This window comes from Neopsephotus bourkii, unplaced genomic scaffold, assembly GCF_033783945.1.
Source record: "Neopsephotus bourkii isolate Nb327-2 ecotype Australia unplaced genomic scaffold, CSIRO-AGI_Nbou_v1 NB_1847, whole genome shotgun sequence".
NCBI classification, from domain to species: domain Eukaryota; kingdom Metazoa; phylum Chordata; class Aves; order Psittaciformes; family Psittacidae; genus Neopsephotus; species Neopsephotus bourkii.
Genome location: NW_026902320.1, coordinates 11,529 through 26,640, shown reverse-complemented (window position 1 = coordinate 26,640; position 15,112 = coordinate 11,529). Strand labels below are relative to the sequence as shown.

The 15,112-nt window shown below is 38.6% G+C and overlaps 1 protein-coding gene across 1 annotated transcript; it reads right to left on the bottom strand.

Annotated features, from left to right (window-relative positions):
• Window positions 1–4,031: 4,031 nt before the first annotated feature.
• Window positions 4,032–14,887, bottom strand: LOC133207278 (Golgi phosphoprotein 3). The gene is made up of 3 exons (XM_061344041.1): window positions 14,679–14,887; window positions 8,705–8,819; window positions 4,032–5,519 (listed from the first exon to the last, which is right to left on the bottom strand). Exons 1-3 carry the CDS (start codon window positions 14,757–14,759, stop codon window positions 5,095–5,097), a joined length of 621 nt encoding a protein of 206 aa, XP_061200025.1. The 5' UTR covers window positions 14,760–14,887; the 3' UTR covers window positions 4,032–5,094.
• Between the last annotated feature and the right edge of the window lie 225 nt (window positions 14,888–15,112).

The window sequence follows — 15,112 nt, the reverse complement described above, 5'->3', positions numbered from 1 at the left end:
AAAATAGCCAAATAGAGAAGATGCTTTTTTGAGCTGCAACACAAACTCAACTCTTTTTTAAGCAGGAAGCCCAGAAGGGGAAATTATTCTTGTACATAATGCTCTCACTGTAGGAAAAGCTTAAGTAAGTGGTACCAAGTCCTTAAAGCACTGGCTCAGGAACAAGATCTACTTACATTAGAGAACTGGCAACAGCATGATCCTCAGCTACAAGTCTCCCTTCTGCATGGCCAATAGCTTGTTTTTGAAGCAGGCAAAAAGCAGCTTCAAGGTAAACTAGCATCACATTTTGCTCACCTTAACAAACCATCTGTTGTAAGCTGAAGCAGTGGCCAGCTGCTTCAGTTCAGCCACCAAGGCAGACTTTATTGACAAACCTATTTGTCGAAGAAGGGGAGGTTCCTTGAGGCATCGGCAGGGAATGAAAGCAGAGGGGAAAGAATCTGTGAGAACAGAGTAATGGAGAGTCAAGCTCGGGCAGACGGTAAAACAGAGCAAAAAATAAAAAAGGTTAGTAATAAAAAAGGGGAGAGTGGAAACAACCAAGATTGGATGATCTGTACAACTCATTCACAAGCATGAAACAGGAAGTCACCAAGCAACAGGGAAAAGAGAAGAAACAGAGAAGATCAAGAGCCAAATAAAGAACAACAAAAAAAGAGCTGAAAAGCAAATTGTTTGGAAGTACAGAAAGGTGGGAGGGGGGAGCGGGGAGGGAAAGCCAAAGGCCAGTCATCAGCATTTCATTCCGTTCTTTTTTGCCATCTTACAAACTAACTTTTCTTCTGTTTCTGGAGAAGCTCTTTCTCCTCCTGAGTCAGAAGGCATTTGTTACTGCCAGCTTTCCATGGGCTTCATGCTGCTGCTTTGTAGGCAAGAGAAACCAAGAGCCAATGGGAGGAAACTCCAGACTTCATTCAGAAATTAGCATGGGCAGCAGCTCTGACCATGTTTCTTCCCCATGCAAAGATCCTCCTACACACACCTGAAATCACACTTTTTGACACAAAACACTTGACAGTGTGTCATTCCTAATTAAACTGTTTTATACATTAAGAATTGCCATAGGATGTATTACTTTTTCAGTAAATTTGTATTTTTCTGAAGCAGGAAACCCTCTTCCGTGTGAATAGATAGAGGGACAACAGGGAAAAGTAGGACACAACAGGCTCTGACTACCTGAAGTGCCTGAAGCCCAGCTGAAGCCGAACTGAGGCTTTGGTGGAAATCTTGAAGTTCCATTTCCCAAAGTGGTGAACACCAGAGCCTTAAGAAACACCAGAAATTACTTAGCAAATTAAAAGAGAAAAAAATCCCCATCCTTTAGGTATTCATAGAATCATAGAACAGTTAGGGTTGGAAAGGACCTTAAGATCATCTAGTTCCACACCCCTGCCATGGGCAGGGACACCTCACACTAAACCATGCCACCCAAGGCTTCGTCCAGCCTGGCGTTGAACACTGGCAGGGATGGAGCATTCACAACTCCCCTGGGCAACCCATTCCAGTGCCTCACCACCCTTACAGTAAATAATTTCCTCCTTATATCCAATCTAAACTTCCCCGGTTTCAGTTTTAACCCATTACCCCATGTCCTATCACTACAGTCCCTAATGAAGAGGCCCTCCCCAGCATCCCTATAAGGCCCCCTTCAGACTGCATGCATGCAATACGCAGTAACCACCTGCAGCTCATAGCTTCAAAGGGTGCTTTATTTCTTTTCAGTACAGATTCAGTCCAGTTCACAGAGAACATGTTAGTTTATACATATCTTCACTTTGCAGGAAAAATGGACATGAACACGAGCACTCAGTCACCAGCCTTTGATAGGCAATTTATGCCATTTTTGCCTCACAAGCATTGTGTATGGCACACAGGTTTCATTAGCATCCTATATAGGACCACTGTTAACATCATCCTAAAAACACAGGAGAGCAGGATGTAAATTCCAAGGACTGTAAAACTGCATATATATGTACTGCTTGGGGATTTAACTTTCAAAATCCTGATCTTGACATTAACTTGAAAGTTTGTTTTAAAAGAATGTGTCCCTGAATGATCTATGTTCTTCCTTGAGGCACACGTTCAAGTTCAGGCTTTGGATAGCAGTCTTTATTTCAAGCAGCCATTGAGAGCTGAGGACTTGAAGCAGACAAAACTGTCTTAAAACCAGCTCTCAGTGAGCTGCAATAGCAGCTAATAGGAGGAAGGGTACCTGAATCTCAGCAGAACAAAGCAGTCTTGCACGTTTAACCATGTAATTAGAACCTGAAATACCAATGAAGTCAGTTCCTGTTAACCTACCAAACTTACCTTTCCTTGTTAGATACATGGTCTGGTAATGCTCGTGAGGCTTTGGGTTTTTTGAAGTCCAAGACTGGGAAAGCTCATCTATTTCCCCTGAACATCCATGCTTATACCAGGTGGTCTAGCAAAAGACACTGTTGCTCTTCACAAAAATCTGTATTACATCAGTTATTTGATAACACCCAGTACAAACTATCCCCATCACAGACAGAGGTTCTGTCTTAAAGTAAAATAAAGCTGATAAATACTGTAGGCAGTTATCTTCTACACGAAAAAAAATAAAAATCCCCAAATCTTCTTTCTGAGGGGCATTAAAAGCTAACTGTATTCTAAACCATGCTGGCTGTAAGGGTGACAAAACACCAACATCCTCTACAACCTAAACTGAAACAGACAGAATATGGAAAAGACTCACAGAACGAAGATGAGAAGACAGAAAAGGGACTACTAAAAAGATACTTTCACTCTGAAGCATGTTTCAATTAGCTTAGATTTTCAAAGTCATTTTAGAAGTTCTGTACACTTAACTTGCTCCTGAAAACTCCGCTATATTTCTGACCTTTCCACCTAATTATTTTTCTCTCCTTTCAAAGAGCAACAGAAAAGGAGAAAACACATCACAGGAGAGACAGTGAAAGCGGTGAGTTAGCATATACTAGCAAGCACAGAAAGTATTCTCTATGCTGTCAAATACAAGATCAACATGGCAACTTTCATTTTTCCTCCACTTAAACCAACTGCATTTTAAAATGTTTAAAAGAAAATATCCAAAGTTCATGCCCAAGCTCCTCGAAGTTAAACACAGCATCTTACAACTGAGAGAACACTTGTCTTTTTATTTGTAAACCAGAGGTTGAAATATCTTACAATGTATTTTTAACTTCATTTTTTTTTAAGGAAACAGCACTTAAGAACTGAAACAGTGTGCCATTAAATGTTAAGGACCATATTTTAAAAACCTTTATTAAAAAAGGTTATGTGTGAATTTAATGGTATGATGAATTTAAGTTGTATTTTAAAGTCAACTACTTAAGCATCTAAATGATTCAAAATGAAGTGCAAAATTGGAATTCCAGTCACAGATGAGGCTGTAGAGTTGTGCTTAAGACAGATGAGGTCTACCTACGGCAGGCACAGCTACACTCCCAAGCTAACTCGGTGTGTCTCAGCCATGAATCCTGCAGATCCGAGTGACACTGCCGATTATGTCAGTTTGATCTATTTAATATAAACTCTCCCTTTCTAATAAGAAGGATATTAACTAAAGCTTTCAGTTAAGCAATAAAACCTTTCTAATTAGCAACAAAAAAATAAAAGTGACATGCTTGCTCTGTTTCAGGCACTTTCAAGATCATAGTTTATTTACTGCAGGTAAAAAGCTAGTATACAGATTAAGGGAACCCTTAAATTTCTACTCTACAGTTATACACCATCTAGTATTCTTGATCTGAATATTAACCAAAAAAGTTTCTCAACACCTGTAAGCCCCACTATAAATCTGCATTGTTATAAAGGGGAAAAAAAAGAAGAGATGTAAATTGTTGCTTAATTTTTTCAATGCGCAATATTTACACTGTGAAATGGAAGAACAAGGAGTAGCAAAGAGGCAGTAAATTTTAAAAAGCCAGAGTTTTATATTTTTTTCACAAGTGGGCTAGTCAGCATAAATGTATGTAAAAAAAAAATAATTAAAAAAAATCAAAAAATCAAAGTATAGCAGAGCGTCCCATGACAGAAATCTTAATTGTCTGAACTGCAGTCATTATTTGCTAACTGTTTACATGCAACAACTGCTAGGACTGAATTTTTGCTTTTGAAGTATAAAACAGATTATGAGATTTAAGAGAAAAACATTAATTTGTGTATGAAATAAAAAACTGCACTCGAGAATTGTACTGGTCACTCTTCCATAAAAGAGGGAGAAGAAAATAATTAACAAAACAAAGTACAAACAGTGATAGAAAGCAGTCTCCTTCTGTACACTTAATTATCAAAGGCAATGCACAGACTGAGAATACCTGGATGGCAAACTCTGCAGACATTGGAAACAAACAGCTTTCACATACATGCTCTTCACAGGAGGCCTCTCTTTCAATTGAATGGCAATGGCTGACAACAAATAAGGGGCATCAGGTGTACAACTAAGTAGATCTTGCAAAATACTAAGATGGGGCAGTTGTTAATATACAATTTGAACTATATATACAATATAATGGAATGTATCCCATCCCAAAACTGGTTTATGAAACAACTGGACCTTTCCATACTAGCCTTATGACTCAGCTATCATTCTAATTAAAAGTACACAAGAGACTTACATAAAAAGTAAAATTAATGGGGCATTTTACAAGAACTATTGACAAAGCTGCTTAATGGCATTTCTGCTTTTAAAGTAATTTTGTTAGATATAATTGAAACACATCTGTGTACAAAATGTCCTGAAAGACACTTCAACACGGAGCTTTGGTGATTTAAACCACTTCGGTAACAATAAGATGAAAAATAGATTAAACAAAGTATTTCTGATAACTCCAACTGAATAGGAAATGGAATGCCAATATGGCAGTAAAACCTTTTTCTGTTGTTTTTAAACAGGAGAGTCTCTTGTACCAGCAGAATCCTGCATACAGATACACAGAGAAGGAGGGAATACACCGCTTATAATTCCCATTAAACAAAAGCCGATTCATCATGTGAGAAGGTACAAATTACAGAAAACATGAAGAGTCAATAGAAGACTAAACAACTGGTTTACATGAAAGAGAGAACACTTCAGTCTGAATGCAGTTACTTAGTGAAAGCTGCTACAACAGCCCACAGAACCTCATTCGTGTTGGCTTTCATACACTCAACCTCAGGGTCTAAATCCAAAAGCTGACGCACTCTCTTTGTGGCTAAATCATACTGCTCATCCAAAAGGGGGGCAAAAGCGTTCTCCAGAACATCTGAAGCATGGGCTAAGTAAACAAGTGCCAGCAAGCGCTTGTCCATGCGGTGAGGGTCATTCACCCATTTGTCAAGAACTGCTTCCTGAACCTTCTTGATGAGGCGCTGTTTGATATTGTTGTTGGTGAGAGGGTGCGTGGTCATGTCAAAAAGGAGGAAGTTCTGTTTCTCTGTTGTCAATACACCTTTTTCCACTAGATTTTTAGCTAACCGCTCACGGACATTTCGTAGTTGGTAGTGCAACTTCAGTGGGTTCCATGTTTCACCTAAAAAGACAAGCAAAATACCAAATGGTCACGTGAAGTCTAAGCTGCACTGTTAAGAGTGAATTCCCCACCTTCCCCCCCTTCACTGTGATGGACAATGAGCTGTGAAATATATATAGCTAACTATTACACTAAAATACTGTGGCAATGTCAGCATTTCTCCAATCGGACCTACCCAGATATAGACACAGAGACAGAAAATGTAAGAGCCTCCTTGGAGGAACTTCAGTGTATATCTGAAGTATAAAGTAAAAATCCCCAAACAAGCAAAACCCAAACCAGACACAGAGTTTAACAATAAACATCTTCTCCAATCTTGTACATTTGTTTACTTCCACTCTTTTACCATTTCAGAGACTGGAAGAAGTGCCATTGCCTTTCTTACTGCCAGAGAGGCAAGCTAATACAGACCTACCCGGAGTATTTCTTCATTTCGTCAGGTTTTCATTCTCTGTGTTCCTGCCCTCACCAGGTGAAACCATGCACTGTGTGAGTGGTTTGCACATACAAGCACATTAGGCAGGGAATTTAATATTTATATAGAAGTTATTTCTAATGATTTTTGTCAAGGGAGGAGAACTGGGTTCTTTAGAGGGCATGACTGTGTGTGGGTAGAGGAGGGAATTTAAAAAGCACAAAGTCAGCATCAACAGCTACCGATAAAGCTAGAATTGTTAAGCACTGAGAAATTCACCTTTATTTAAGAGTTTACTCAAGTTAAAATTTTAGATCCAGCCTAATAAAGTATTACCATAGGTATTAACATCTCTAAAAGAGTCTAAGCATATTAAGTGGTCAGAGAAAAAACAGCAGTACTTATTTCTTATACAAATGGAGTTTTCCGTAGGTGCAATACAAATTTCTGTATCAACTTGTTTCTGTACCAGAAAGCTTTTAAAAAATTCATTGGTATGACAACAACAATTAATACCCACAGATTACTTTAAGGTTTCTCCTGCTGTGATGGAGGGTGACATATGCTGTATCCAAGTAACAGCCACTTAAGTAAACAAATGAGGTGATACTAAGTGCATAGTGAAAGGCAGAAAAACCACCCACGCCTGAACTATACAAGTCCCTTGTAGGGCCCACACTCATTGAATATGATTCCTCAGCTTGACCATGAATTAAAATATCACACACACACACACACACACACACACACAAAACAGTAGTTTCTTTACAGCGTTTCAAAGGGCAAAGGCTATTTCCTACACTTGTCTACATTTATCAGGTGGATGTGGCTGTACGGCCATAAAAATCAGTACTGTGCTGACACCTTGTGACCAATCTCCTCAATTACACCGACACTTGCTGTGCAGGCAGATGTTTGTTACGTCTACAGAAGACCCGACATTTTGATTCAGGCTTCTGTATGCCCTACACTTTCTTCCCTTAGAAGCTATCTTAGAAACAACATCAGCCTGGCAAACATGACCTTACACGTCAACATTAACATTTCCATAATGGCTCTGAAATCGTATGTACTGTAACTTCAAGCCACATTCTTTCACATCGCTGGTAATGACAATGGGAGTAGCTATTTTCAAGGATCAGGCCCCAAAGAAAAAAGTTTATAATAAAATAAAACCTAACAAAACACAACAATACTTCTCTTCAAAAGGCAGTCCTCTAAACCACGGGAAATACAAAGAACTCTAATGCCATCCAAGAACTAGTAATAACAATATGTAAGTAAAAATGTTTGATCCAAGTGTTGGTCACCACACTGACAATAACCATTTTCCCAGAGCCAAAGCTCAGTAGGGTCAGGGAAACAGCTTAGCTCAAAGAAAAAATATACAACATTGTTCATTCATTAGTTGACCTTTTTTAAATCAGTCCTAACTTGATGTGCTCTGCACTGAGAGAGAAGGTGAAATGTCAGCACAAATTATGTATTTGGGGAAAGAAAAATGAGTTGGTTTTGCAGGCTGTTAAAATGAGGGAGTGCTAAGCAAGAACTGAACTGCCAGGCTGTACTGCAGCCATGCCTCCTACTGACAAGGACTGCTTTGTTTTCCTGTCTCCCCTCTCTGCCTTACAGTCAGTGAGCAAGAAGGGAGGGATGGCAAGGACAGTAGTATGAAGTGGATGATGTGCAAGGAAGGCCGTTTATGGTGGTATAGGATGAATGGGAAGAACATAATGAAAACAAGCAAGCAGAGAGAGGTGGAGAAATTTGTTCGTTTTTCAAATTCTTACATATCAGTTGTTGCAAGCAACAGATTCAGAGAAACAACTTCAAGCCTCATTAGCCACACCCCACCCCAACCTCCCAGAGTCATGATGTTGACAAAACAGTGTGTTTTTCTCCTGCAATGTTGGCACAGCTGAAGTACAGTTCTGCTATACTCCAAGGAAGCTGCTGTGTTTTGTAAAAACAAATGCTGGTGATGAATTCAGGCTACAGAAACAAGAAACCCCCCCCAAAGCCCAGTAAAACCACTGCATGTTAGAAGATGGTCATTGTTAATTTCAGTTTAATTTATGCATCCTAAGGATTCAACTGTTGGTAACGTATATAAAAAAAATGTTAACTGTAATTGTAAAAATTAAATCTAACTGGTATTTCATTTGTTTTGTTTCTTTTCCACAACTTACTAGCTGTGCAGAAAGTGCTTTGTGTGAAGTACTCATCTTGAAGACTTTGTTTTGAACAACAAAAAACATCTAACACTTGAAAATATTAAATTTGCTCACTTAATGAAAAAATAGAGCCCCTCACTCTGTTGCTTCATGATTACTGGCCAAATAATCCTCAATTTTCACATCTGTGTGGCAATCTCCTTATCTCCTTTCTTTATAAAAAAGATCTGAACACTGAATCCCACACCTATACTCCAAACTTCCACTAACCCTGATTTCCAATTACAGAGAAAGGCAGTTATATCTCCAGGGTGCAGTCCCGATTTACTTCAGAAACAGCAGAAGGCACCTCTTCCACAGAGTTGATATGTCCTCTGACACTTCCATACAGATCCTTTCTGTACCAAGTCAAAAGCAACAGTTACTTATATTTGATTACAGGCTACAATCAACAAGAGACTACCCTAGAGAACACACTAATTAACTTTTTTGCATACTTTCTCCCCCCAAACCTTATAGTACAATCTCTAGTGATGCTAGATAATTACCTTTATTGGGGGCAAAAAAAAAGCAAACATGTTATGTCTAAGGCTTACCACTAAGCAGTTCAATCCAATTTTGTACTGTTTCAGGAGGCTGTGTCTCTTTTATGTGCTTCAGAGCTTCATCAAGCAGAACATCCCCTGTAGGAGCATCTGACTTGCAAATCACCTATGACAGAATAAAACAGCATTTTGACTTAATTCATATACTACAAACATTCACCAGTAAAACTTGGGGGAAAAAAAAAAAGAAAAAATGTATCTGCTATCAAAACTAAAGAAATCTTAAAAAAATAAGGAATCATCTCTCAGAACTTTAAAAAAAAAACACCCTAAAAAAAAAAAAAAACACAAACAAACAAAAACCAAACCACCTAATCTTTAAGCAAGATACTCCACTAACCAAGCCAGGTTATTCACTTCCTCCCTAAAATAAAGTTACTAACTATAGTGTTAAACTACTCTCTGATAGCAGTCTATTTTACTGCTTCAAGTCAATTTATTCAAAATACTGCAGTTAAACAATTACAAATTAGCACTTTAAAGGCACCAGGTAAAAAGGTAACAGGCAACTGGCGAAAAAATAACACAGTATGTAAGAGAAGAAGCAAGAGAAAGTGCTTTTTGTGTAACACTTCACAGTAGTCAGGTGTCCTGGAAAACCTTTAAGTGTCCTTTAGAAATACATCCCATTAGTTCTGTTCTGTAGTTCTAGTCATCCTTACTATAAACAGTAGAGTGCAGTACATTTTCATAGGGTCTGAGATGACACTGAAATGAGCTGCAATATTAAGACAGCTTTAATACTGGCAAGATGATCCCAAACTGAGAGATATGAAAAGTCACAGAGATGAAATGAAAATTGATGGAGAGATCTCTGTGAATACCTAAGAGGTCATAGCTGGAAAATTATTTCCAATTTAGATGTTATATATAAATCAGAGAAAATAAGATTTTCATTGAAAATCAGCAAGAATGGACCAGTCCGCAATGATGGCAACAAAGGGCAAAGTTTGTTTAGATCTAAAACAAAAACATGTAAGGCATTTTTACAAAGAAGGTATCAGAGTATTTTATGATGCCTATTTCAGGAAAAAATAAAAGATACCAGCTTTTTTCTGGAAATACAGAAGAGCAGGATGTACTGTCAAAAGCTTCAACAGGCAAATTAAACTGTTAAGCAGCCAGGGAGCTGCTCAACTGCATTCAATGGAGAATTTTAAGACTAAACATCTGCTAGGGAAAAACAGAGAAACCTCATTATCTATTACTGCATCAAGATTAAATGGTCTCTTGAGACACTATGCAAGTCTCCATTTTGGGGAGCTGGAGATCACTTCAACCATAACCCTTGGATGTTTGGTTTTAAGAACACAACTACACTTTAATCCAGGCAACTCCTTTTTTAAAAACACAAAACAATGCATGTTTGTCTTTCTGATTTACAAGCTTCCACCACAGCATCACTCAAGACCTCTATTAAGTACATGTAATGGTATCACATGTCTTGCAGTTTTATATCAAGATTCTGATTTTGTTTTGAAGTGTCTGTTCTTTAATTACACAGGAGTATGCCTGAAGTTGGGCTTTTATGCTGCTAGATTGCCTGTCAGATACTCCTTTAATAGTTAGCCTAAAAAATTAGCCTAAACCCACCCAACTTACCCATCATTGCTTCTTTTCAAAACTGACTTCTAGTTTCTGTGAATTGTCTTATTAAAGGAGTCTTCATTACACTGGATCACTCCAGCCTGTTGCAGCTGGTAACCTACTGCTCACCATTTCACATTAACAGGCAAGATGTGAAATCACCTTTCTTACCTTATTATTATTTAAAAAAACCCACCAAAACTAAATAAAGCCCACAAAACAAAACCACCAACCGCCCAAAACAAACCTCAATGAAGAGACAAAAAATGCTTTTAAGTTTAGGATATACACAAGGGTTTTTTTAAAAAGTTTAGAAAACAGCCTTTCTTATTTGAGGTTAAAATACTTTTTTCTACCACTGCAAAGAAATTTAAGCTAGCCTGAATACAATGCATTGCAACAATATGAGCCAAAACATATAGCCATTTAAAGGAAAGAGCTGTAAGGAACAAAGACTCTCCTATTCAACTCAGTCAGAACTCCATAAGCTCTTGTGAAGCCACAGTGCACAATTTTGTCTCCAAGTTTACAGCTCTCTGCAGCCACGCATACACCATTGTTTCTTCCCTGCTCGAGCAAGTCCACAGGAGGCCAGGAAGATGATCTGAGGGCAGGAGTACCTCTCCTCTGAGAACAGTCTGAGAGACCTGGGGTTGTTCAGCCTGGAGAAGAGAAGGCTCTGGGGAAACCTTAGAGCAGCTCCAGGGCCTAAAGCAGGCTACAAGACATCTGGACAGGGGCTTTTTACATGGGCCTGTAGTGACAGGACAAGGTGGAATGGGTTTAAGCTGACAGAGGGGAGATTTAGACTAGAATCAGGAAGAAATTGTTCCCTGTGAGGGTGGTGAGGCACTGGCACAGGTTGCCCAGAGAAGCTGTGGATGCCCCATTCCTGGCAGTGTTCAAGGCCAGGTTGGACTGGGCTTGGAGCAACTTCCTCCAGTGGAAGGTGTCCCTGCCCATGGCAGGGGGTTGGAACTGGATGAGCTTTAAGGTCCCTTCCAACCCAAACCAGCCTATGATTCAATGATTCTTCTCACTTCTCTGTTATACTGACTATTCATGGGACAAATTCTTTGTTCTCCAACATAACGTGAAAAGTGGTTCACACACTTCAATATATTTCTCCACCACTTCCCAACACACAGAGTCAAGCAGCCATGGAAAACTAGCCACACCCCTCGTATCTTCACGGATCTGCTCTTTCTTGAAGGATTAACTGGTCAATAAGCTTGGCTAACCCTTCAGAGTCATAACAGCACAAGAGCAGCAGGAAATGAAGTGGGTTGGGGATCTTGTGAATTAAATCACCACAGAATTCTGAACAGCCACAAGGGAGAATGTTTTTCTATCTTTAACAGAGGAGGTAAGGCAGAGAAAGAACCTAAGATCCTGGCTCTTCAGAGATGGTGGTCGCAGCCTTACTGCAAAAAGTCTTTATTTATTCCAATTTCTCAGTGATGTATTTGGTACTAGATTTGCCTTGCATCCAGCTGCTGAGAAGATTTCAATTATACAGGATACTTGATTTACATTTTCCAAAATGCAGCTTTATAATTAAGCAATGTTCAAGATTAAGCACTTCTTGTGTTGATTTTTAAGTAAACTTCATAATCTAGTTTTAATACAAAAATTCACTCGTAAATTAATAACTCAGAATTGTTAGCTGTAAAATACTGAAGTTAATCTGCCAAGGATTTGGTGGGATTTCTTTTAAGAACTCTAATGGCTTAGTTTTCTTTCTGAGGTTGTAGGGCAGCACAGAGTACTATTTTCTATCTTCAATAACCACCAGCCCTAGAAATTACCTTATTTATACATAAACCTCAACATTTAAATATTTATTTCTAAAACTGATACCAGTAGATAGAACTCCAAAATGATGCAGTGATTACATACCCTTAACCCAAATTTAAGCAGATGCTGCAACATGAAGTACATCATATTGTCTGCCAGCTTTTCTAGTCTCATTTGTCTCCCTATGGCATTCAAGCATGAATTTAACATAGCCTGATCCATTCTGAAGTTCTGTCTTAAAAACTGCAAAAATTATCAAAGATCTACCCGATTTAGGGCTTGAAGTGCAAATCACTGTAGCTAGCAATCTTTTCAGTCAGTTGTATGAGCAAGGCCACAGCTCATCACAAACCCATACTACTGTCTGAAGAACGAGTTCTGCCCTCTTCTTGTGCTCATCTTATTGCTTGTGCCAGAAGTCTCACTTGTGCCACACCTGATGACAAGACCGAGAAAGCAACTAAAGTAAAAAATAAGCTGATTGAAGAAGTGAATTAGTTTTCAGCCAGAGGGGTTACACGACAAGGCTGCAAAAATGCTAGTAACAATCCAAGAGAGACTCCAGTAAGTCTCTTTGCAAAGACAGTACTACCCTTCTCATCTGCAACACAAGCTAAAGTGACTGAAAACTAAACTCCCCCCTTCAGATCATGGCTTGAAGATACAGGGTTTTGATTCACAAATCAAGGTTTTGAGGTTTCAGGAGGTTTTACCTTCCCACAAAATTGAAAGATGGACTTGGCATGAGGATGAAGAAGGACTAATCTGGATGACACAAAGTATAGAAAATGGTACTGCCATGAATCACAACCTTGGATGCACTAGAGAGCTCATTCCACACACTAAGCACAGTATTCAATTCACAGCATTTAATTCACAGCATAAGCTGAGGGCAGAGGGAGCAAAGCCTGCAAAAGGGAATTAAGGAAGACACTTGGTGGAGTTAAGGCATCTAAATCTAGCCAACACAGAAACAAGACTGAAATTTTGTTAATGTAAAACTTAAAATAAGGCATAAACCAATACAAGTCATTCATGAAAATAATTTCTAAACTGAGAGCTGGTGCAGGAGAAGAAATCTCAAATATATCACCAGTTAGAGATTTTATTTGCAAGAAATCATTTAAGCAGAAAACAATCTTCATTTAAATTTTAAATTAAAGCTTTTTTCACAGAACCCTCCTGCCTGCAAAAAGAAATCTCATTTGCCTTACAGCAGAAGAAGGAACAAAACCTTTAATATTGGGTAGCTTAATTAAGAGAAGGGAAGGAGAAAACAAACACACCCACCCTCAAAACAACATGATAAAATTTAACAAAAATTAAAATTAAAAAAACCCCAACCAAATAAAAAACAATGAAAACAACCATGACCACCCACCTCCAAACCAACAAAACCACACAAAATAAAACACTGAAGAAAAAAAAAAAAGATAATAACTTGCTTGCATTCTTTATTGTAGATAGGCCCACATCAATTTGCCATTTTCAAAACAAATAAGGAAAAAACACCTCATAATCAAAATTTCAGGTTGATAGAGCTGACAATGTTTACAACAACAACAAAAAAAAAACCTACTAAAAACATTCCTATATGCCTAAGAAGCCAAAAGTTTTGGAGAAAAAAAAAAAAGCAAAATAATTAATGCTGAGTATACTTTAAATGGAGCTAAAAGAAGTAGGAGCTGTTTGAACACAGGTTAAGATTCAAGAGGGTGAAGCTGGGAGAAGGTTGGGGGATTTGTAAGCTTTACTTTTAAAAAGCCAGCAAAAGATAATATTGACAGGGAAAAGTGCCATAAAAGAGAATTTATCTGTCATGGATAGATAACATTTAACCATGTTTTCATTAATCTTGTAAAGTAAGTATCCGCTAATGCTGATGAAGTCAAAATTCTTCTGACACTCTGACTTTGCACATTTTGTACAACAGAAAAATCCAGCAGCAAAAGTAATAAATTAAGGCCTCAAATCTTCAGCTAATTTAATAAAGGACCTTAAAAATTTGGCCATCTCAAAAGGTCAGTGAGTGGTACAATATATTTAATACACCACTCATGCTCAAACTAGACAGAATTTTGTTTTCTGGGAGCCCAAGGTACAAGGTTAGCTTCCTTCTGTTCCCCTGCACAAACTACATCGTGTTCACCAGAATAAACTGGTGGCTTGAAGGACACAGCTGGCAGACTGTCAGCCATTCTTTTCCGCCCTAGCCCACATCTCACCAACCTTGCACAAGCCACTTCCTTCAGCAGTGGTATCACAAACAGTGGTACTGGCTCTCAGCAGTCATGGCTGCCACTGCACCCTGACAAGACCCACTGTCAAATATTTGTATAAGATTCCCAACAGTTGCAGGAATACACCAAGAGAACAAACAGAAGCAGAGAACAAGTACTGAAGGCACGTCCGCTCACCACTGAAACACTTAACTCTGTGCATCTAACTTATGTCACTTCAGGATCCCTATGCCCACGTAAAGAAAATAAGAATTCTTTTTCTTATAACCAATGTAATTTACAGGTCCTGTACTTCCTTAAACATGACACGAAAGCAACTGTGATCATTTTCTTCCACTTACCTTTCTTGTTAGTAGACTTTTGCGCCTCATTCCACAAGCCTCTAGCTGAAGCCGCCCTCGCAGTGCCAATTCAATTAACATACAACCACGCAATCCTGAGGAGATACAGTCATTCCAGAATGATGTGTAACCCTGTGAAGAATGAAAGACTGTAAGATATCTCCACCTCCACAAATCAAACAGAAAACGAGGCTTACTGCACTCTCTAAGCAGTTTTCCTGCCTTCACGCAGGCTTGAAGTAGCATCACAACCACCTCTCCTGAAAGAGAAATAAGACTCATCCCCTGTTAAGACACTTAAGTCTTTTACTCTTTAAGGAAACATGGAAACCTCACAGAAGTGATACAAAATGAAACCGCAAGATATGAACAACTACAAGATACAAAGTGTAGTTTATACATAGACAAACTAACCTTACCTTTAAGACACCAAG

Excerpts from the sequence above, each read along its gene's own strand:
- LOC133207278 (XM_061344041.1), bottom strand. The coding sequence starts at position 14,759 with ATGTTAATTGAATTGGCACTGCGAGGGCGGCTTCAGCTAGAGGCTTGT. Across the intron at positions 8,820-14,678 it reads AAAGTCTACTAACAAGAAAG|GTGATTTGCAAGTCAGATGC; the intron begins GTAAGTGGAAGA and ends ATTCTGTCATAG. Across the intron at positions 5,520-8,704 it reads TTGGATTGAACTGCTTAGTG|GTGAAACATGGAACCCACTG; the intron begins GTAAGCCTTAGA and ends TTGTCTTTTTAG.